Below are 24019 nucleotides of genomic sequence, written 5' to 3' on the forward strand. Positions count from 1 at the left end.
ATACGCATTTTGGCCTGCATCACAAAGCTGAGATGCATTTTTTTCTTGAAGTATATATAACTTGTTAGCATATCGACATGTGTTTCTTTACAAAGTATCCAAGTGGCCCTTGCATCCTTTCATTTTTCACAATGTGGGCCTCGCTGGAAAAAGTTTGGACCTGACATGGTGCATGTATTGTGTGCCTGTTTTGCAAGACTTGCGTTTTTGTCCTTGTCCTGAACACAGGTCAAACATTGCATAAAAATGAACGATTTACTAGTTTTGTAGGTACTTGCGTTTCACGAGACAGCGCCAATGACCGTATCGTGTGTTTCGTATACAGACAACCACAGTGTAACAAACACTGTCAACCTTTTAATCATGGCTCCATGTTTGCTAAAGTAAATGTTTTCCTTCACCCTCTCCAATGAGTCATTATTGCTCATCTCTAACCTTTTCCTCCCCCCTCTTTTGTTTGGCAACAGCTGTTATCATGGATTTCTTTCTGTTTTTTTTTTTCTTTTTTTTTGTCTTGCTCTTTTTTTTCGGTCAGCTGTGATTGCTCGGGGCAAAACAGGAGCAGATGGTGTTTTGCTATGCATGAATGGAGCGTTGGAGGAGTTGCGTTGAATAGGCCTAACTTTTGAATGGTGTCTACGCAGCACCTGCCTCTTGTAGCGGCACTGTGGCATGATGATCCGTGTCACCCCGGCAGAGGCAGAAAAAAAACAAAAAAACAAACGCAGCCTGACTGGGCGCTGTCCATATTTATTGATTTTTTTTTTTCCTTTTGGTGGCGAAATGTGTAAGTGTACGTTGGCTTCTGACTTAATTGGATGTGACACAGCATGCTGGTGTAATCTATCACTGCTGCAGCCTCCTGGTACACTTAATCAGTTTTGTTGCCATGGAAACGTGTTGGCTGCGTAATAGCCTTTTATTAACAGTCCAAGTGAGCTGCATTAAAAGGTAATTTCGAAGCCGGGACCCTCTGGAGAACACAAAGCACATAAAATACTGATGGAATCAAATGGATTGTTGTTCTCTTAACCTGCAGTATGTTTGCTTGAAAGCGCTGAGACGAGAGGTACTGTTTTCATCACCTTTTGATAGTTACGGTAATGGTACACATCACGTGTTTACACTTGCATTAGTCCGTCACAAGTCATCCGAAAAGGAGTAGGAAGAAGCAGACCTTTTTTTTTTTTTTTTTTAATTTTGCCTCAGTTTCTGTACAACGTCTGGGTTATCGTACAGTATTGCACATAACAACTAGTTCCAAATCGAATGCCCATACTCACCGTCCGTGCATTTTTTTTATTGAGTGGGACTGCAAAATAATCCGCCACGGGGCCACAGAATGTTGCACGTGCCAGCAATTTAATAAAGACGGTGGAACCACTATTGGACTTAAGAAAGACGTCATCATAAAGTATAAAGATGGTGTCCCATTCACTGTTTGCCAACAGGAGTCTTCAGTAAAGGTAAAAATGTTGTTACATGTTGATTTATCCATTTCGTTTATCATTTCAACTGATTTTTCATTGTTTTCTGCATATAATATTCTCCATAAAATGTATTTTTGTTCATATATTTGGGTGTCTGGAAGAGATAAATTGGATTCACATTATTTACTACGGGAAAAATTGCCTCGGTTTTTGTCTGACCTGTTGGAACTGTAATGGTTTTTCTTGAGCCTTTCTTCCTGGACGGCGTTGCTATCGCAGAAGCAGTCCATGGTCGCACAATATCAAAGTTTTTCAAATTGTGTTAAAAAATAAGAGCAATACATTTGATTGCAGTGCTGGACTCCATCCTCAATGAGGAAGATGGAAGAAAGAGCCCAGAATGAAAGTAAACGGTCTTTTCCGTCAGTCATATGTACGTGTTGTGCGACTTTGATTGTGCTATGTGAGTGGAGGGTGGAGCCCGTCACCATTCAGGGCCGGTAGGTGGCAGTAGTGGACCACTACAAGTACTTGGGAGTCCACATGAATCGCAGACTGGACTGGAAGGACAACAGCAATGCTTCTACAAGAAGGGCATGAGCAGACTCTACTTCCTGAGGAAGCTGAGGTCCTTCGATGTGTGTACCAAGCTGCTGGCGATCTTCTCCCAGTCTGTGGTAGCCAGTGCCCTGTACTTTGCTGTGGTTTGTTGGGGGAGCAGCACCAGCAAAAAGGACGTAAACCGGATGGACAAACTCATCCGGAAAGCCGAAGAAGTTATCAGCACTCAGTTGGAGGCGTTTGTAAGAATGAGAGACAGGAGGACGCTGGACAAACTGCTCTCCATCATGGACAATCCCACCCACCCACTCCATCGGACAATAGAGAGGAAGCGGAGCTCATTCTCCAGCAGACTCCTCCAGTTTCGTTCCCACAGTAAACACTACAGGACTTCATTTATTCCACACGCCATCCAGCGCTGCAATACCTCACCTGTCTGTAGAAGATAATTCACAACATTATTGCGCTGTACTGTCTGCCCTCCTTGTATCAAGTGTAAATGTACTTGTACTTGTATCTGTAAATATGTCAATCTTGTCCATCAATTTTTTTCTCTTATTTATCTTAGATTTTTTTTTTAATTGATTCCATGTTAGTAATATTGCATTCAATTTTATTTAAGATTGTTTGCCTTTTTCTTCTGCAATTGAGCTCCTGTAACCAAGCAGACCATCACACTACCACCGCCATATTTTAGTGTACAGGCGTAATGGGACACACACCTTCCAAGTATTTTCCCAAAGGTCTTGGGGTTCATCAAGATGTTTCTGGAAAAATTGAGATGAACCTTAATCTTCTTTTTGTTCAGCAGTGGTTTTCGTCTTGCTTATAACCTTTTGCACACTGATAGATCTCAATATTGAAGTTACGTTTTAATGGGGGGGCATGACTTTTTCACACAGGGCCACGTAGTTTTGGATTTTTTTTCTCCCTTAATAATACAAGTTTCACATAGAAACTGCATTTTGTGTTCAGTTGTGTTGCCATTGACTAATATTTACATTTGTTGGATGATCTGAAACAAACGTGACAAACATGCAAAAAAAGAACAAATCCGGAAGGGGGCAAACACTTTTTCACACCCCTGTGTACTCCGCAGCGGCTTGTAGTCCACCAAATACGGTGTATTTCCCGGATACACAGCCAGAAATGCTAACACGAGCTTACCTGTTGCTTCAGGAGGAAACTCCACAACAGGCTCCTGTTGAACAAAAGGCGTCTCCTTGCTTGGGCCGACGTGCCGTTCGACTTCCAGGTTTAGTGAGGGTCCTGGCAGAGAACCTGAGCAGTATTTAATGCCTTTATTGACTGTGTTAATCATGGAGTACTCGGAGAAAAGAGAGAGAGGCCCATTTGCACTCATTAACAGCAGGGACACTTCCTCCAGCAAGATGAAGCATATTAGAGCGCTATCAATCAGCACAGCGTACGTTCCCACGTGGCAGCTTCACTCTGCATTATTAGCCAGCCTGGCTAATAAGAGTGTCAGTGGAGGTCATGTTATGTGGGTATTGTTTCGTCTACTTAATGGTCAAATAGTGGTCTCTGCTCTCATAGACACCGTGTCTCAATGAAATAAATGAAATGAACCTCCAGGGTTGTGTGCCTTGATTTTTTCCCGCGTTTTCTTGATGTATTTTTTCTATCATAGTCCTTTTGCTGTGTTGTTTTGTTTTAAACTCCATGGTTTATTCCTTCTTCGGGACATTCCAAATGGTTGTCATATGCGCAATGTTTGCACTCTGGCTTGGTTGATTTTCCATCAGTTTTTCACCCATAGACAATGCTCTGGTTTTCATGTTGCTTTCACCTCTAAATGCAATCTACACAGGCAAAGCCTGTCCTACTCAATCTGAAACTGAGCATAGACATTCAGTGCTATTGATTGATTGAATAAGCAATATAATAGGACAACACACCTGTCAGTCACGTGTTGAAATACACCTAATAGATGCCTGATGCTGGCGGGACAGCCTGGTTCAGCGTTTTGCACCGCTTCCCTCCCGCGCCCCCAGCCCCTAAAAGAGCTGAGTTTGCAATGTAGAGGAGTTCCGTGAGAGGGCATAGCGGCAGGTCGGCGTGGGCCTCGTGGTCAGATGGTCAGTGTCAGCAGGGCCTTTGTGGCGCCCGCATTGTGCATGTGCGATGGACGGGAAAAGGACAAAAGAGGCAAATAAATCATTAAAATGGACAATCCCCTTTTGCCTGCACGTCTGACTCTGCAGTCACTCTCTTGCACGGGGAAGCACCTCAGTGTAGGAGGGGGAGGGGGGCTCAATTAGGTCACCCTGTGATTACATTAGTGAAACATGACATGCTGTATGTCATCACATGGTGACTGGGGGCCAATAGTTACTCAAGTGGAGAGAGAAAACGAGGCTTTTATTCAAGATAAGGAGTTTACTCATAAAGTAATACATTACAGTATGACACCAACAATACTCTGATATTTTATGATATATGTGTTGTTTTATAAATATTTCTTAGACAAATGAATGTTGTAATATGCATTTATAAAGTATATATTTTTTATCTTTATAATCTTTATATTATACACGGGCATGTTAGAATGATATCTTGAAAATTAATTCATTCTAATTGGTATATTCTACTATTTACCAATACCATGAAATAAATTGCATTTTCACAAAATGAATTTATCAAGATTTAAATGAGTTGCTTAGAAGCAAGATGATCTTTTTTGTACAAATGCATTTGAATAATAATAATAATAATAATAATAATATATTTACATATTATCCTGTATTAATACAGAATATACGAATGCATTTTTAATATATTATATAGAAATATGTGGCTATATATGGAATTATAAGTACAGTATACGAGCTTGCGTGAGAAACACTATTTGTGGGAATAAAAAATAAAATACATGAACAATAAAGATACACATCCAAATTTTTGCCCCCAAAAAAATGATACTTCATGGCAATAATAATTTTAAAAATGCCACAATGTATATGATAAAATATTGTATATTTATGTAATATCTGTTCTAAATTGTGTTATGTTAATAAGCCAATATATTGTGATCATTTACCAATATAATCATGAGAAAAATGGGCCGATCGAATACGTCACAATTTAGTTTTTACGGCCAGTGCACATAAAAATAAACTAATACAAATCATCATCATTATTTTTTATGAATATTATACTTTTTTTTAGCAGCACTGTTAAATTAGGTAAAAGTGTCTCCCACATGGTGGCATCAGGCGTCACAGGAGGCATTTATTTGAGGTCAGGTGTTTATTTCCAGATAGAAGATGGCCACCGGCTTGGCGGGTGTTTGCATCACAACGAACAAATACGAATCAAGCGGGAGAAATCCAAGTCCTGTAAATTTATCGTGCAACCAAATGACGTGTGTCACGTTTTGAAAATAGCGTTAACCTTTTTTTTTTTTTTTTTTTTTGGTATCACGGCTCGCTGTGAGATATTTGTCCAAGCGGTGACCACAGCACGATGAGGGCTTATGGAATAACAAGGAGCTCCATGCATTATTAATGCGCTGGGCTGCGAAGCTGTTCAGAATAATAACAGCCATTTCCCCGAGGCTCATTATGGGGTGTTTTTAAAGCGTGTGTTTGGTTGTCATGGACACCGAAGCCTCTTATACTCTCTCTCTCTCTGCCTTGCATTGACATTCAACTCATGGATGCCAATCGCCGCTTTTAATTTTCACCTCATCATAAGGACTTTAAAGAGTGCTGCTGCTGACGCTTATTTGCTTGTTTGCTTATTTGCTTGTTTGCTTGCTGCCAAGCGAGGACGCGTCTTGCAATTATTCACACATTCTTTCATGAATAATATGACTTGTACATCATATTCTCTTCTATTATACAGTATATGTGCTTACTTGCATATTTAAATGCATTCACTTACATTTTACAATCATATGAAGTATATTCCATGGGTATTTTGTGATATTTATAAGCTGTATTTATAACTATTATTTACAGTTATATATATTACATTATATGCTATATTTTGTATTCATTCTTTTCATGGACACGTTTCCTTATTTGAATTATTTTTATAATATGCAATTATATTATGATGATTTACTCTTCATATTATAATTTTTTGCAATAAACAATTTGATTTACACAAAGGTATTTTATAATAATGCCGTCACAATAAATCACATATTTTTTCCATACCTGCAAATTCATTTTATAATAACAAGCAATGATATTACATAATTATTGATTTAGTCTTTTTATTGTGATATATTTTTAAATGTATTTTTTAAAACTAAATTGTAAGTTTCATTATAATGTGCATTTATATTATATAATTACCTCCTTTATGACCTTTGCATTCTACAAAGGCATTTTCAAACAATATCCTCACAATTAATCAAATATTTTTCATAAATTATGTTACATATGCAAATGAATTTTAGAATAATACTCATCATATATAATTATTTGTCTTGCCGTATATTTCTCAATGTATTTTTCATGAATAATACAAATGACTTTTATAATTGTATGTATATGATTATTTAATATTTGCATTATATATTTTTTTGGACCAGTCCAGGGTGTACCCCGCCTGTCGCCCAAAGTCAGCTGGGATAGGCTCCAGCATGCCCCCGTCGCACAAGCGGTATAGAAAATGGATGGATGGATGGATGGATATTTTTTGTGTTTATTTTGTTCAGTAAACAATTTGAATGAAACACAAGCCTTTTCGAGTAATATATCCACTGGTGGGACGGATGTTGCAAAATAAATCAATCAATCAATCACTGCGAAAGAATTGAATTGCATTCCCAATGCAAACGCACTGAAAACAAACGGAACCAATTCGTCCAACAGTAGTCGCTGTTTAAATAGTCTCAGCTGCATTGAAAGAAGTAAAAAAACACCAAAAAACAGGCCCTTTCTGGGCAGCCTATTGTGAAGATATGATAATTATTGTTTGCCTGCCTTCCCACCCCCATTCGCTGCATTATCCAAGCGAGCCCCCTCCTCCAAGCCTTGGGGACATCTTGGAAATGAAGCTATTTTGAAGGCAGTAAGAAGAGGGCTGATGCATTTCTAGGGAAGAAGAGGAGGATGAGTGTTTTATTATGATTAAGACAAGTAGCGTTAACATGCTGACCATGTGACTGATTTGCTGTTGTGTGATCACAGTGTTTGGTTGTGTGTTCTGTCTAAATGCATGTTAGCATCACGACTACAAGAAGAACAGAGGACCACAGTGCTGTTGTAGCATTTGCGCTAATATGCTGTAGCCTTATCCAGCAAAAACGCAATAAACACTCACCTGTTTACTGATGAAGACACTCATGGATGAGACCCGGAAGGATAAGCGGGTGCTAAGCATGCAGGGAGTGTTTCTGGATAGAACCTCGTCGCCAACTAGTGGCTTGGCATGCGTAACACCGCGTTTTCAGTCATCAAGCATAGCTAACTTGAAACATACCTCAAGAGAAAAGCTGTAAGTATGCATCAAGGAGCATCTTCAGCATTGCATGGCACTCACACTCACTAATGCCCAACAGCTAGTCGGAGCAAGGACTCAAACCAGGACACTACGGTTACTGCCTTACAAGATGCACGTCAGCGCCGTTTGCACGTGGGATGTCCCCATCCACATTCGTGCCTTTTGTTACAAACATGAATTAGAATGAATTAACATGAATTAAAAAGAATGCAACCAAAGCGTTGCTGAATTACTTTTTTTGTTCCACAGCATGACCAACAATATCGTTCAGCTTTGTGACAAACCTCTGTGAGTCAGCTCCCTCATCCAATAAAAGTCCATCCAATAAAAGATGAAGTTGGAAAAAATGGGCGTGCAAAATACTTTTCGGCTAGGACTAATCATTTGACATGGTTATAGATCCATTTGGGGTGCGATTTAGAATATATGACTTTTCTTTTTCAACAAACTCTCTTCAACGAAATAGTAATGTATTCACGAGAATACAAGACGTAAATTCACGAGTTTTTCTCATAAATTTCCAACTTTATTCTCGTGAATTTACAACTTGTATTCTCGTAAATTTATGTTATTCTCCTAATATTCCGGCTTTTTTTATCGCAAATTTACGAGTTTATCCTCATGAATGTACGAATTTATATAATATTACGACTTTTTCCTCTTAAATGTACAACATTTTTTTGAGAATAAAGTCGTAAATTTATGAGAAAAAAAGTCGTTTACGACCTAGAATTTGTAAATTTTGAGAAAAAAGTCCTAAATTTACGATTTTTGTCTTTTTTTTCTCATAAATGTACGACTTTTTTCTCGTGAATTTACTACTTTTTTCTTGGAAATTTACTTTATTCTATGAAATTTACGACTCTACTCTCGTAATTTTATGACTTTTTTTCTCGTAAATTTACAACTTTTTTCTCAGAATTTTCTGGTAATAAAGTCGTAAATTCACGAGAATAAAGTCGTAATATTATCTGCCATCGCGGAAATGAGAAGCGCTAGACGTGCTAACTTTATTCTCAAAATCTCAGATTATTATGTGCTTCAATGTGGCCCTGATACTCGCTCATACGATGATATTAAACATTTTCAAGTAAAAAGCATCAGTATCAGCAATACAGCGGTGTTACTCGGTATCGGATCGACACCAACATTTACAGTATCGCCCACCCCCCGGTGAACGCTGTTGTTTGGACAACGTTCTTGCTTGCTGCTTCTTCACACGTTTTGTAAAAGCTGACATTTTTCCCGCTTGTCTTTTCTTGCCGTTCAGTGTAAACAACATCGAAACTGAACCCAATTTCTCGGCATCCATGTTAGCTTTGCGTTGTAGATGACAGCAAAGGTCTCCGTAGGAAACGCATGAATGAATGAAGAACTTGGCTGCGTTCACGTTCATCAGTGTGTTTATTTTCAGTAGCTAACAATAAGATAAAAGGCGGAATAACTTCCGAAACCAACAAAAAAAAAAGTCTCCCTTGAAATAATAAATATTTTGCCATTGATAGTTTAATAATTCTGAACACACAGAAATATATAATACTTCATACAAAATTATGGCTACCGTCATATTAGTGATGTGGAATGTCGCTGCTGACTCTACTCCCGTATGGCGACTTGGATACAAAGAAAAGCGTGATTGTTGCTATTGGAACTCATAAAAAAAGTAGAAAAAGAGCAGGAAAATGCACTATGTGATATATATAGCAATCCACAGGTCATGTTTTTAACTATGTTTTCATTAAAGCCTCACATATTAAAACTTTACAACAAGTGATATGAAAAATGTACAACATTTCTTTTTTTTTACCCTCCTTTCTTTTGGGTTACTTCTGTACAGCTGGCAAAAAATACCTCCAATGCCTCTTTTTTTCTTTTTTCTTTGTTTTAGTTGGCTTTGGCAGTGCAGCAGACTTGGCTCTGCTTTATTATTATTATTATTATTATTATTTGAATTTTTATTTTTTTTTGCGCTAAAAATACACGACTTTCCAAAGCGTTTGTCTTGAGAAATGAACCATAAAATATTCCCCCCCGCCCCAGCTTTGTTAGACAAAAAACATAATTGAATGGTTGAAAGAGGACATGTGCGGTCGGCGCAGCGAGCCCCGCCTCTACAAAACAGGTACAGCAGATTACAGCTACACTTGTGACGACGTGGTGACGTAAATGATTCACAATGATTCGTCTTCGTCTTTGAACGTCACTCGATGACTCGTCCATCCGTCCAGTTAAAGTCCGTGCTTTTTTTGTTTCTTTTTTAAATAAAGCTTTATCGTTAAATAAAACATCGACAGATACGTGGCGATCAGCTTCCGTTGACAACTGAAAGACGTCACAATTACGTAAGTAAACAGCGTCCTCGCTCGGACGAACCCCCACCCCTCTGTACATATCCGTCTAGAACAATGGACACTCGGAGTTCTTTGTATAACATTCTGACACACTTCTTAAGTGCAACGTTGGAAAAAGCAACCTGGAAATGCTGCTTTTTAAAAAAATGTTACTGTTCTTTGACGAAGGATTTTGGCTCAGAAAATGCTGACTTGCGAGAGGACCTGGGCGTGGGCCTGGATCTGGGAGGGGTGCTGCTGCTGCTGATGCTGCTGCTGCTGCTGCTGGGGGGCCGGCTGGGGGCTTCCGAGCGACGCGGCGGAATGGGGCGTACCGGGGGAGTGCTGCGGTGGGGAACACTGGGATTGCTGGAGATGTTGGATTTGCTGCTGATGCATGTGATGCTGCATCTGCATGTGCTGCATTTGCATCTGCTGCTGCTGCTGCTGCTGCTGCATGTGGTGCTGCTGCAGCTGCTGCTGGAGGTGATGCTGGAAGTGCTGATGCTGCATCTGCTGCTGGATCTGCTGGTGATGCATCTGCTGCTGCTGCATCTGATGGTGCTGGAGGTGCATCTGATGCTGCATGGCATGCTGCTGCTGCTGCTGCTGCATGGGCGGGCTCATCTGCGACACTGCCGTCGACTGAGCCCCCGCCACCATGGACCCGCCCATCTGGCCGAGCATCTGCGGCGGCATCCCGGTGGGCATGTTCTGGTGGGAAACGGTGACCGAGGTGACTATCTGGCTGCCCCCTAGTCTCATCTGTAAGGGTTTGGGGGCGATGGCCCTGGGGAGAGCTTGTTGGAGAGCCTGGGAAGCTGAGGGCATGGAGGGGTGCTGGTTGAGGGGCGAGGGCAGCACCAGGCCTGGGGAGAGGCTGGTGGAGGCCAGGGTCTGCTGCACGGATCGAATCGTCTGCGCCTCTGCTGATTCCGCCGCCGCCTAAATCAAAGCACGAACATTTAGAAACTCATTTTCACTCTGCGAATAAATATTTTCGGATGATAAACGGGGAGGTGTCTCACCTTGGAAACCAGGCTAGCACGATACGCTGCCAGGGCCTTCAAATATTCTTTCTTGGCTGCTTCCGTTTTGCTTTTATACACCTGCAACGTGTTAAAAAGAGTGTGAAAGTTTTTAATGATGTTCTGACACTAGTATGAGTCCCGAGAGCGTGTTTATAAGCACAAAACGTGACTGAAATCTCCCTTTCACTTGTTTGCTCGCTTTTGAAGCCGTGTCTTTTCCTGATATCGTGAAGGAACATCCTGATACATGACACTGCCTCTGATCCGCCCCTAGCTAGATGTGCCCGTCCTGTATGGGACCACCATTTCACAAAGAACAGCTAAGTAGAAAAATAAATAAATAAGCAGGCTTCACTACAAATCATAAAATAAAGCTTTGAGCTCCGCCAGCTGACCGTCAGTCAGAATAAAGAGGAGGAAATTAAAAATGTGGGTTATGTTTAATCTGATTAATCGATTAACTGAAAAAAATAATTGACTGATTAATCGGTGATTAAAATCATCTTTAGTTGGAAAACAGTGGTTGACATGTTTGCCTCTTTTCTGGTATGTTGCAGACTGTTTGTGTTTGGTTCATATTGGTTTGTCCATCGGGGGCACAACCGATTATTCCATTAATCAAAACAACAAGCTTCAGTTTAACCGACGAAGAAAATAACTGTTAGCTGCAGCCCTAATTGTCATGATCATAATGTTACGATTACAACAGTACCGTGGACTGTTCCGTTCGGTCTTCCGTCTATTAGCAAGTAAGAGACGCTAGTATGGGATAACTACCACTCTTGCTCCATGTTATTCACGTAAATCATTCTCAAACTGTGAAACGTGCACCACTGGTGGTCCGCAGGCTCTAGCTCATCAAGTTACGCAGCTCGAAAATCAACGATACTCTATTCAACTCAAGATCTTCACTTTCTACATCCTGGTCACAATGTACGCCACGTACCTGCTTCTGCTCCTCCCCGAGACCATCCCACATGGACGCCACGATCTTGGACACTTCCCCAAAGGTGGCGTTGGGGTTCTGGCCCTTGATGGCGGCCTGCGTGTCTCGGAAGAACAGCGCGTAAGCCGACACCGGCTTCTGGGGCTCGTTTGGATCTTTCTTCTTCTTCTTTTTGGGAGTCTTGGGCTTTTTCGTGGGATCTACGGGCGCTGGTCGCTTTTCACCGACCACCTGAAAGGATGGACGATGGACATATTTGTAGAAATGCCGCAAAATTGATGCTACTGACGCAAGTATTTGATACCCTGCTGACTTTGTAAGCTTACCCCCAAAGATAAACAGTCCAGCATTTATATGGTAGGTTTATTGTAACTGAGAGAGACTGGAATGGAAAATCCAGAAAAATAAATAATGCATAGGAACACAGAAACTCTCTTAGCCATTTAAACTCTCCACCACTATGGGCAAGACCAAAGAGTTGTCAAAAGGACCTCAGGGACAAGATTGTGGACTTACACACGACTGGAATTGGCTACAAAGCCATCAGCAGGAAGTTTGGTGAGAAAGGTACACTTACAGTACTTGTACAAAATCAGCAGGGGATCAAATTTTATTTTCCCTCGTGTGCACAACACTGGACTATTTCCTCACCCTGTGGCTGTCCTCCTGGTCGTCTTCGTTGATGGAGCTGGAGGGAGAAGGTGTGGCCGACTTGCTGGCCGGTGGCGACGGCGAAGTGTGGGCGATGTTGTGTCCGCCCATGCTCAGGTTGAGCTGCGCGTTGAGATGCGACTGATTGATGGTGGTCAGCTGACTCCGAGAGATCATCCCGTTGGGGCTGCTCATGTTGGCAATGGACTTCATCAGCATGGCCGGGTTTGCTGTGTACTGGCGAAGATGGCCCGGTCCGACGTTCTGTCAGAATGACACCAAAGTGTGAGACAATGTTAATATGCTAATGTCCTACTGATCCAACGCTTTCATGCCAACTTGGGTGTTGCACTGGTATGAAGGCTGCGTGTCTTTTTAAGAGGAAATGGCTCATGTTGATTGTTGGGTGGCAGATCAAGCGTCACGATGGCCGGCTTATAAATGTCTTGATTGCAAGCCATGGTGAATTATAGTGACTCAAGCCACTGAGACATCACGCACACACATGCAATCGCTCACTTGACCCATTTGCAATCTGCTTTTGTATAAACATTTGTAACATTCAGGAAAAGACTGCGACTACCTTGACTACAGTTTATATGAATCCACCTCCACCATCCACCAATGCTGACTGCACGATGCAAACACACAGACTTAAAGTCCTGGAGTTTTTACGTAGCATGGCTGCCTTTGGGGCTAATATCATCTACTGCAACACAGTGAAAAGTCTCTCTCTATGATAACGCATCAATTTCCAAAAGGTTTATTTAGGCACAAGGACTTTGGCTGTCACCCCTTTATAATTATTATCCCTTTATGGACCAATGGCGCATTGGAGCCATCCAGACGGCTGCTGTTGAAATGCATGTACTGTATATGTTGTGTCGCTGATAAAAGATACCAGACAATACATCAGACATTTTAGCAATGTCAAATCAGCCAGCTGAATGAAAACCTGTGTAAAGCCCATTAAGTGTTGCATTGTGTCTGGCTGTGGACGAGGTGCTCTAACAAATTTACTCAAATCACATGAAGTCCTTCCTCTACGCTACAATTACACAAATATTAGCAAAAATAAATGCATTATCACACCAGTGCCCTCCCCTTCCGCAGGGTGACCATCAGACATGCATTTTGACCACTGAACCCACCCATAGACCTCGCCGCACTCCAAGCACGTACCAAGCCCTGAGCTCGGCCCCCAAAGCCCGGCCGGAGGTGCCAGCACCCGCCAATAGAGCACAATTTTGACACCAACAACCATTTATTACACAAACCTTTATCTTTAAATAGTATGTATCACATTTAAAACACCTTTCTACAAAATTTCATACACGGGGCGGTAGATCTCGTCTAGGTTCACAGTCGAGAACAGGCACCTTGGGTTTAGAAAGCTTCCTCACCACTGTTCTCGCAAGTATAACACTTGCATCTTGCAAAAGTCAACCTGAAGTACCTTTCGATTTTGTGAAAGAGTCTTCTAAAGGCAATATTTGGTTCTTAAGAAGAGGTAGAGTGGTCGTCTCCCAACCTGAAGGTTGCTGGTTCGATCCACAGTCCTGCCATGACCATGTCAAAGTATCCTTGGGCAAAATACTGAACCCCCAGTTGCTCCTGATGCTGCGTCACCAGTACGTAAATGTAGTAACAGTGTCAAAGCGCCCTGAATACCTTGACGGTAGAAAAGCGCAATACAAGTGAAAGTCAATTTCCCAAAAAAGTATCTTCAAGTGGGATTCACACTGAATGTTTTTGAAAGGTGGTTTATTGGCAGCACAAAATGGTTCTTTAAAGAGTCTTTGCGAAGGGGCATTTGGCTCCTCAAAAGAGTCTTATGGAGTGAAGAATAGGTTAAAAAAAAGACATCTTATAAAAAGAAAATGTGGTTCTTTATTGAGTCCCCTAGTGGGGACATGCAGGTCCTTTACCAGTCCTCAAAAAGCAACATTTGGTCCTTGAAAGAACTTTCAAAAGGAACCTCTGAATGTCTTTGAAAATGACAACTCAGAGTTAACAAAGATTTGGTTTCAAAAGAAAGAAACGGCTCCAGAAGGAAAATGTGGTTGATTTCTAATGGAATGCAACTACATGCAAAATGTGATTCCTAAAAGAGTCGTCTATCTGAAGCAACATGTGTCTTCTTGAAAGTTAAGTCTTGTGGAAAGTACATGTGGTTGTTCAAAAGGAACAAAAGGGTTCTGCAATGTAAATGTGCTTCCTGAAAGTCTTGGAAACACATTTTTGCAGGAAATAAAAGTATTGTCGAATTAAAATGCAATTCCTGAAGAGTTGTCTTAGGGAACTTCTTGAAGGAGATTTCAAAAGAAACATCACTGTCTTCGGGAAGGACCAACTTGTTCTTGAACGACTCTTCTTGAAGGAACTTTCAGTTCTGGAAAAAACCTTCATAGGAGCTTCTAACAGTCTTGAAGAAAGAATTCGCTCCTTGAAAGAGTCTTCAAAGACAGCTCAAAGTCTTTCACAAGGTACAGCTTGCTCTTGAACAACTTCTGGAAGGAACAACTGGTTGTTGAAGGAGTGTTCGGGAAGGTGCATGTGTACATTGATTTGCACTGATTGCATCTGGGATGAAATTGTAGGGCTCCCGAGAGATCCAACTGATCAGAGAGCAAACATGGAACGGAGGAGGAGATGTGAACGCACACTGTGTGTGAATCCATCTGCTATTCTGAGGCACAAACTCAATCTTCCCCTAAATCAACACATCATAAACCAACGCATGAGGCTTTATTGAACGCGCCTTGGAAGAATATTGTAACACCCTTTAAAGGTGGAGACATATTGGATGTGCTGTCCACTTGTCTCTTGTATCATGAATACAATCTGTGGAGTGACAGAGTCAAGGTGGATGGAAAAAAATGGTTTGCTTTCTGCCCAATGACAATTTACATATCCGTCTGGCTTCCATGCTTTTGTCGTTACTGAAAACATGATTGCTTGCAGTAAAAAAAAAAACAAAAAGATGCACGCTGAGCTCATTAGTCTAGGCCATCTGTACGGCACATTTTGCCATTTGTTTGGTATATGCTGATTTGCTCATAATGCTCCTTGAGCATGATGTTGTTTTTGTTGTTTTTTTAGTATGCATTGCTGATAATTGGCAATTTTGGCGCAGGTTTTTGAAAAATATACTGTAGCTCTTTAGTAGAGCAACTCTCTTAGGTCACTGCATGTTGTTACTTAACTCATTCAATACCAGAGGCGTATTCCTAAAGACATATTTGTACGTCGTTTTTTTGTGCGAGAGGCGAAAAGAGGTGATGATGCAACTGCACACTCACGGACGCCACTTTCAGAGCAGTTTTAAGCCATAAAAACGGCCACAAGGCGGCAGAGGTGCATTTGATAAGAGCTCGGCATAGATCTTTTGCATGTATAAACACACTCGACAGCAAGAAGGAAGTGGAAGAGCATGGAGTGTAGCGTGCAGAAAGTTACGCATCGTACGGAAATTTTAATGCATGCACACACACACACACATACAGTTTAGTTCCAAATGTTGAAATTGTAAACTGTCCATGGTGTTATATTTGCACATAAATTTTTATTTTGATGTAAAACAACCCTTTTATATGTTGTTTATGTTGTGGTATAGTTGTTTAGATATTTGAGCTGTCACAAAAGCAAAAAAAAAAAAGTGTCAAAGTGAAAGTTATCTTTTCACAAAAAGCTGGTTTTCTCCCTATTTTAGTTGGGAACTGAGATTTTCCTGAATCTTAGCTATGTTCTACTGCTGATTACTAAAGAACGGAAAGGGGTACAACATTTTTTTTTTCTGATGATTTCTTTCGGTAGGTTTCATGTTTTTATAGCCATAGAAGTAATAGAAAAACAATATCGTGTTTCTTGAAAAATCTGTCAAAATCGTCTAAAATGGCCGGTACAGAAGGAGTTGTCTTTTGAGAAATGGCTGGGATTGAATGTGTTAATTAATGGTGTCATTTCCAGCCATTAGTGTTTCAGTGTTGCTCCACAATGTTCAGCTAAGCTAATTATTACTTCCACATAGTCTTCATCAATTTAATATTGTTAAAAAATGGGCAAATAAAAGCTTCCTGATTTTAAAAAAAAACACTCCACAATGTTGTGTAGTCAAATTTTTAGCTCCGCCTAGTGTGCCTGTTGTTTAATTTATTTTTAGCAAGTAGTGGTTGTCCACCGAAAAAGACAAAAATGCCACTTACTCCAAAGTGACTGCCAGATTACTGCATGTTAGAAACAAATTCAGGTGTACAGAGTATTAAAGATGATATTGTGTCGTTTCCGGTCCTTTGCATTGCAGTGTCCGCTCCACCATGTTGTGTGGCCAGTGTTTATGTTCTGAGAAGCTCTGCAACTTATTAAGTCCCACCGTTTGTCTGCATTAATGTTATTTAACACTACTGTAACAATGTACAAATAAATGCTACACATTTATGTTATGTTCTGTAGAAACTGCATCATTTTTTAGCCAATAGCGTTTTCCAGTGTGCGCTCCACAATGTTGTGTTTCTGTTCTGGAAGCTATGCAACTTAAGATGTTTTTTTGCATTACTATTGTTCATTATTATTCTAAAAATGTATCACTAAAAGCTTTCCAGCTAAAAGAAAAAGTTAAATTATACAGAGATTTCATCATTTTCGGCCATTAGCGTTCCAGTGTGCACTCCTCAATGTCATGTGTTTCTGTTCTGGGAAGCTATGAAACTTTTTGCATTATTATGGTTTAACATTATTATAAAAACCTACAAATGAAGGTTTCCTAGCTAAAATATGCTATTACATTATGTACACCACTGCGTCATTTCTGGACATTAGTGTTCCAGTGCCGCTCCACAACGGTGAGTGGACAGTTTCTCTGCATTAATATAGTTCTAACATTAATAATAATTGATTTTGGATGTTCCACTGTGTTTCCGCCTGTTGTATTTGTCCACACTGATCGTAGCAACAACAAAAAGGTGCCTCAGCCATTTTGCAGGAGGGTGTTTGATTGGAATCAATGCGTAAAGATAACAGCCAATAATGACTCACTTGTCAAAGAATCATCTTGTTGCCTTGAGTGAGAGTGAATGCTAAGCTGTTACTCTCGCTACCACCTCATTTACATTTTGATTGTGGTATTGTCGGCAGTCGCCCGAGATATTTTGATAGTCATCGTAAATCTGCAAATAAGTCCTTATCTGGAGCTCGCAGCCGCCCAGATGTGCTCTCCTGTGTGTGTGTGAGCTGGAATCTATCTAATCAATAGATGCTCATTCACTTTGTATTATTTCCTTCAGCATTGTTCAGCGTCAACATTGTTGTAGTCACAGTTTATTTCTAGCGTGCTTAGCAAAATTTACAATTAGTCACTTGAAATGGTTTCACTTGTGCAATGGCGCACACATAATATTACAATATAATAATATGAATACATCTTTTTAGACTGGCTGACATTAGTATAGTGCAGGGGTGGGCAAACCGTGGCCCGCGGGCCACATCAGGCCCACGGGACATTTACAAATTCCTTTTTGTAAACCTTTAACATGGAAAGCGTATGACTTGCAGTGCTATTGTGGCCCACTTGAGTTGCCAAAATAGTGAAACGCAATTTGTAGCTTGTACAAAATAGCCATCCAAACAACACAACACGTCAACACACACAACCTACCTACTGCACCATGTGGGCATACAAACAAATATCTACACGCAACACCCCTACCAGAAAAACACCCGTATATTCCCGCCGCAAGGCATGCTGGGTAGGTTGTGGTACTCCTTCTCCCAATATTTTGCCGTTTTTGTCGCATTTTTGCTAGATTGCAAGATATGTTGAGGGGGTCGTCAGAGAAGTAAACAAGGAGGATTTAACATACTCCTGATAACCAATGTTTTATTGTTCATAGTTGATATTCTTGTTTCAGCCGGACTACCCAGCATGTCTTGCGGGCATTTGGAAATAACAGTTTTAAATTGTGTTACGTTTAGATCTTAGTTGTTGATTTACAGTATGTGATGCGTTAACTTGCTATGGATGTGTTGTTTTCGTTTCGTTGCACCGTGAGCACGTGTGTCGTTCTGCTTGATGCCACCTATACATAGACGGGCCCACCGTCATATTTTTTAACCCAATGTGGCCCGCAAGTCAGAAAGTTTGGTACTTGAGCTCTCTTGGCAATTGGATGTCTAATTTGACTCCACATACTGTATTTACATACTAAAAGTACTGAATCTTGTGTTAGCAACACAGATGCATTACTAGCTTTATTTCGTGCGTTACTGGTGCAGTATTAGCAAATAAAGCAGCTGGATGACACTTGCCGGGTGATACCAATCCAATCGGCGATGACAGCGAAAGCACGGCCGGCCGTCAAATATATTGAAAAATCAGAATTTTGGCAGCGCGAGAGAGAGGCGAGAGAATTTATGAACAGTGGCGTGGCGCACTAAGCTGTAAGAGCACTGAAAAGAATGTTAACAAGTTCAATTTCCATTCAATCAATGGCAGAGCTCTTGGAAATGTTCCATGGCAGGAGAGGGCTAAAAATCATCTATATGGTAATTATGAGCATGAATCCCCACAGTAACTTTCGCCAGCATGAAAGGTCAGTCCTATTAAAGATAGTTTATCAGCGCTCTGCACATATTCCTTTACTCGGCTTCTAAACGGCTACATCATTTTTATTTTTTTCACACACACACACACACACACACACACACACACACACACACACACACACACACACACACACACACACACCTCCCACATCCCTTTTTTCATTTTCAGCTTAAGCCAAATGAGAAAATATGGAATTGTGAATGTTGTTAAAGGATATAATAGCATGAAGTGTTTTGCAAACACTGGCTTCTCTCTCCATCCACCGTGTCCACCTTTAACCTCTGAACTCAAAAACAAATCTCTCATTCTCTCGTCCCCCTGATGCGTGATGGGTATTTAAAAACACTCATTGTATTTTGAGGGCATGCCAGCGAAAGGTAAATTACGGAATCAATCACACAAGAAGGTCAGGCTGCATGAGTCTTCATTACAAGTATTGCGCGGCCACATGAATATCTTTCATTTCTGACCGAGCCGATGTGTCACTCAAGCTCTTCGTCAAGGGAGGAGAAAAAAAAAAAAATCCACTCTGTTAAATTGATGTACAGCTCATGTCAGTGCTTCACGGCTTGGAAGGTTTGATGTGATGCTTTCTGCAATGTGCGGTGAAGAGTGACTCTACTACACTGACAATATAATATAAATATATGAAATATATATAAAATAATAATAAAACTCCAAATCACAACTGAAAAAGCAAAGTTTCATTTGAAACATTTAAAGGACAAGGAACAATACTGGTGTATAAATAGTAAATAATTTCATTTAAAGTGCTGTTTGGGGGAAATTTTTTAAGTGCGATTTTGCATGTTTTTTAAAACTGCACATTAACTCGAATTGCGTTGTGCGTCCTTGTGGTGTATTAGAGCAATCTATCGGTGCTCTGTTGTATGTGTCTGTTATTGTATTTACTACTGCTACCAGTAGAGGGTGTTGTATACTCATGTGACGGTTGAAGACGTGTGCAGCTGGAGTAAAGATGTCGTCCCTCCACCTCTCTCAGTATGTGTTTATGTGCCTGCACGAGCATATTAGGGACCCACAGTAGCCGGCTAAATATAGAGTCCTGACTGGCTAAGGGAGAACCCGCCTGTTGTGTTCTACGTTCTGATTGGATGCAGATCATTGTCAATCGCAGTGACTCCGAACTGTATGTTTGCACGTTTTCTCGCCAACAAATGTCGACAAAACATTCTGCACCCAAAAGGCAGAGGAATCCAACGATCGCACAACAAGTGCTGAAGGAAGGTAGAATTACGGAATACTGTAAATGAATCATTCAAATTTGAACATTCATGGAGGACGACGAGGAGGAGGATACAATGCGACGACAGCAGCAATATGTTTTAACAAGGATACACAAATGCTTCAGCTGAGCGGCGCCAGGATGAAGAGGCACGGAGTGAAATACGTGTGAGTCACTCCCAAACTGGGAGGTTGAGCATTAAAATTCGAACGGAATTTGAACTTTGAGAGTGTTTAAACAAGAAAGAAATGTGAGAAAATGCTAATGCCTGAGAAAAGTGTATAAATTGTATGGTGAGGGGCTTTACAGCCTTAAAACATATGCAATCATTGTAAACAAATAAAGTTGGCTACTTTGTGGATTTCACTTATCGGGGGCTATTTTGGAAACCTATCCCCCACAATAAACGAGGGAACACTGTGTATTGTAATTATAAAGTAAACATAGTTGTTACAAAAATTGGGGAAATAAAATAAAATAATGATTTAAGCCTTGGATGAATACATGCTTGGTGATATCAACCGGCACTAACTCTGACGATAGTTACAATAAAAAATGCTTCAACGCTCATTATGATTTTTTTTTTCTGAATTTATTGGAAGTTTGTACACTTTGAAAATACAATTTACAATGGGATAACTGTATCTGGCTTAATCTGCACATGAAATACCACAGTATGCTTGTCACCCATGCACAGTGAACTACACTAAGACTACAGTCCTTCTAAAAAAAAGGCCTCTGATTACATTAGTGTTCATTTTTGAGTGTTTCATACATTGTTTTTGGATGAAACGTGTTTTATTTGGCTTTAGATGTATAGTATTTACAAGGATGGTGTTATTGGGTTTCTAAGACGTGTGCTTTGGAACCCCTGCTTTAAAATACATAAGATGATGCTACTGCCAGCGATGACAGCCTTCAGCGTCCTTTTGACCCTGAACGGGATAAGCGGCGTGGGACACGGTCAAATGGATGGACATGATATTAAATGGAGTAAGGCGGTATATCTCCTGTGTTACAAGACAACTACTGTATGTTTGACATCCAATAATAAAAACAACAGACAGACAGAGCCAATTTATCTGCGTCCTTGCACATGTCAAGACACACCCAGAATGCAGCAAAGGCACCAGGTGTTTTTGGAAATAAGATGAGACCCTCGCTGTGTGGTGGAGGGAAGGTGGGGGAAGAGGGAAGAGGCTATTTTGCTTTTGAGGCAGCATCACAAACCAGGGAGAGGGAACATGCTGGGAGACAAAAATGAAGAGTCAGAAGCTTGTTAGGGGAGCAGATGAAATAAATAATGAGAAATTTGCCCTGCATCTGTGGACAATTTGCAAGGCGTACGCCGCCCCATTACGGCACAGGAATTAGCGCAGCAGCTTGTGCAAATGAGCCTAGCCACTCTTCACTGGTTCTCATGAGGTCGTGATGAAGGCAGCACTCGCACTTGTCGTGTTTGTTTCAGTTAAAATGACCTCTGATATGTTTACTCTGCTAGTATGCTTCATTTGGTCAAGTGTGAACACGATCATCCCAAGTCTGGTGTGCACCACTGCGTTCACACATGTAGTTCGGAGCTAGGAGCTAGCTTCGGTGGTAGGTGGTTGGCTTAAGCCTAGGTCACAACGGGACATGTGATTTTTTTGCCCGTGCAATTTTTGGCGTTCTTCAAATCGCTGCATTATTTTTGTGTTAAACTGATGTACTCCAAATATTATGCAGCTATATTATATATTATACAAATTTTATACAGCTTTTTTCTCGTAATAATAGGACTTTATCCTCCTGATATCATAACATTTTTCTCAACCTAATTTCCCAAAAGTTGCAACTCAATTTTTTGTTTTGTTTTGTCTCTCATAATATTACCACTTTAGAAACTTTTTTCTTTATTATTTCACCTTTATGTTTCTTTGTTTTACTCAAAATATTATGACTTAATTCTTGCAAAATGGCAACTTTTTCCTCTTCATATCATGACTTTATTCTCCTAATATCATAACTTTTTGCCAACCTAATTTCCAAAATGTTGAACTTCATTCTTTGTTTTGTTTCTCATAATATTACAACTTCAGAAAATAACATATTTTTTCTTTACTATTTCAACTGTATGCTCCTAAAAATGACATGTTTGTCCTAAATAGTCTTACGATTTTTTCCCCCATAAGATTACAATTTTTTTCTCGTAATATTATGACTTTATTGTCCTAATATTTCAACTTTATTCTGATAAAATTACTGATGTTTTTTTTTTTTTTTTCCATTTTTGCTGTTGTTTAACTGTATTTTTAGAATGTGCCACGGGCCAACAAAATAACAGCCCACAAAGCCAAACACACCAAGAATCCTTTTTCATACGGAACCACAAGTGTGAGCACAGCCAAAGAGTGCAGGAAGGAAAGTTGATGAAAAATGTAATTGCCATATTGTGGCGCTCATTTGTTTTCCCCTGCAGCCACAACAAACAGCAGAGAATGTAATCATGTATATAAGGTTGTCATTGCTTTATCAGCGCAGGCAACAATGACAAAACACCTCTCTCACTGCCTCGTAAATCACTGAGAACAGCTCTTATCTCCTTTCAAAGTTACCTCTCGGAGATAAAAACACAGGTGAAAGGAATGACGACACCATTGTCGCAAGACTTTTGGGGAAATCAATCCCATTTGGAAGACGAGGGGGAATGAAGGAGCACAATGTGCGCCGGCCGATAACAACCCGCTTTCTCAAGCGCACTCCAATCAAGACACATGAGCCATGCAAATGGTCTTAAAAGAGGAATAATGTCGGGGAATCAAATCTAATCCTCCAGCAAGTCGTGAGAACGGTCCGGAATGTAATTGTGTCAAGGTTCCTCCAGATGTAGGAGGCTTAACTGACCGTGAAATGAAAATTCTTTAGGCAGGAGCCTTGTGGGGGCTCGCTTACTGTACGCAACGTGGATGTTTTAAAAGCTGCAATTATCCCGCCAGGCCACGCAGCACGGAGGCAGTTAAAGTTGATAGTCCTTTGCCCCTCCGTATGGAATGTAAATAAATACAGTGGAACATGGGAAAAATATGACTCAAAAGTCAAACTAAACTTGGAGTTCAAACCATCACCAAGCCAGACTTCAGGAACTCTTGCTAAACATCTAAAGGATAACACCTCACATGTGTGTGTGTTTTTTTTTTTTTTTTTTGCTTAATAGCAGCAGTGATGGAAAAGTGTGATGATAACCATAGAGAAGAGAATGGTCTTTACGGTGCCATACAATATGAGCACGTTACATACACAAATTTTTCAAAGCAAATGATAACATGGGCAGCATGCAGTCCAAAGCATAATGGGATGTAAATATATACAGTGGAACATGGGAAAATATTACTCAAAAGTCCAACAAACTTAGAGTTCAAACAGCCTTCAAGTACAGGCAAATCTCACTAAGTATCTAAAGGATTACTTCCACAAATGTGCTATTATTTTGGCTATTTTGAGGGCGTACTTTTAGAAGTGATGTCAAATTGTGACGATAACCATAGAAGCGAAATGAAACTTATGGTAACAGATGAAAGCATCTGGCTGCCTAGTACAATAAGAGCACATTATATAGACAAATAACCATTACCGAAGGAGATTGATTGACAATGGTCTACAGCCAATCACTATACAGAACACAGCGGGCAGGTTCTCCCTGAGCCAATAAGGACCCTTGTGTTCTATGTTTAGCTGGCTACTGTCTACCGTGGGTTCCTAATATGCT

At 40.5% G+C, this 24019-nt stretch overlaps 1 protein-coding gene across 1 annotated transcript in view; it reads right to left on the reverse strand.

Annotated features, from left to right (window-relative positions):
- Positions 1–4510: 4510 nt before the first annotated feature.
- tox3 (TOX high mobility group box family member 3) overlaps positions 4511–24019 on the reverse strand; it is a 71695-nt gene continuing 52186 nt past the window's right edge. The window contains exons 4-7 of the mRNA XM_054771191.1: positions 12428–12691; positions 11777–12007; positions 10828–10908; positions 4511–10744 (exon numbers count right to left, since the gene is read on the reverse strand). Of these exons, the coding sequence (XP_054627166.1) occupies positions 9998–10744; positions 10828–10908; positions 11777–12007; positions 12428–12691 (1323 nt within the window). The 3' untranslated portion in view covers positions 4511–9997. The remainder of the gene's footprint in view (positions 10745–10827; positions 10909–11776; positions 12008–12427; positions 12692–24019) is intronic.

Source organism: Dunckerocampus dactyliophorus, chromosome 3, assembly GCF_027744805.1.
Source record: "Dunckerocampus dactyliophorus isolate RoL2022-P2 chromosome 3, RoL_Ddac_1.1, whole genome shotgun sequence".
NCBI classification, from domain to species: Eukaryota; Metazoa; Chordata; class Actinopteri; order Syngnathiformes; family Syngnathidae; genus Dunckerocampus; species Dunckerocampus dactyliophorus.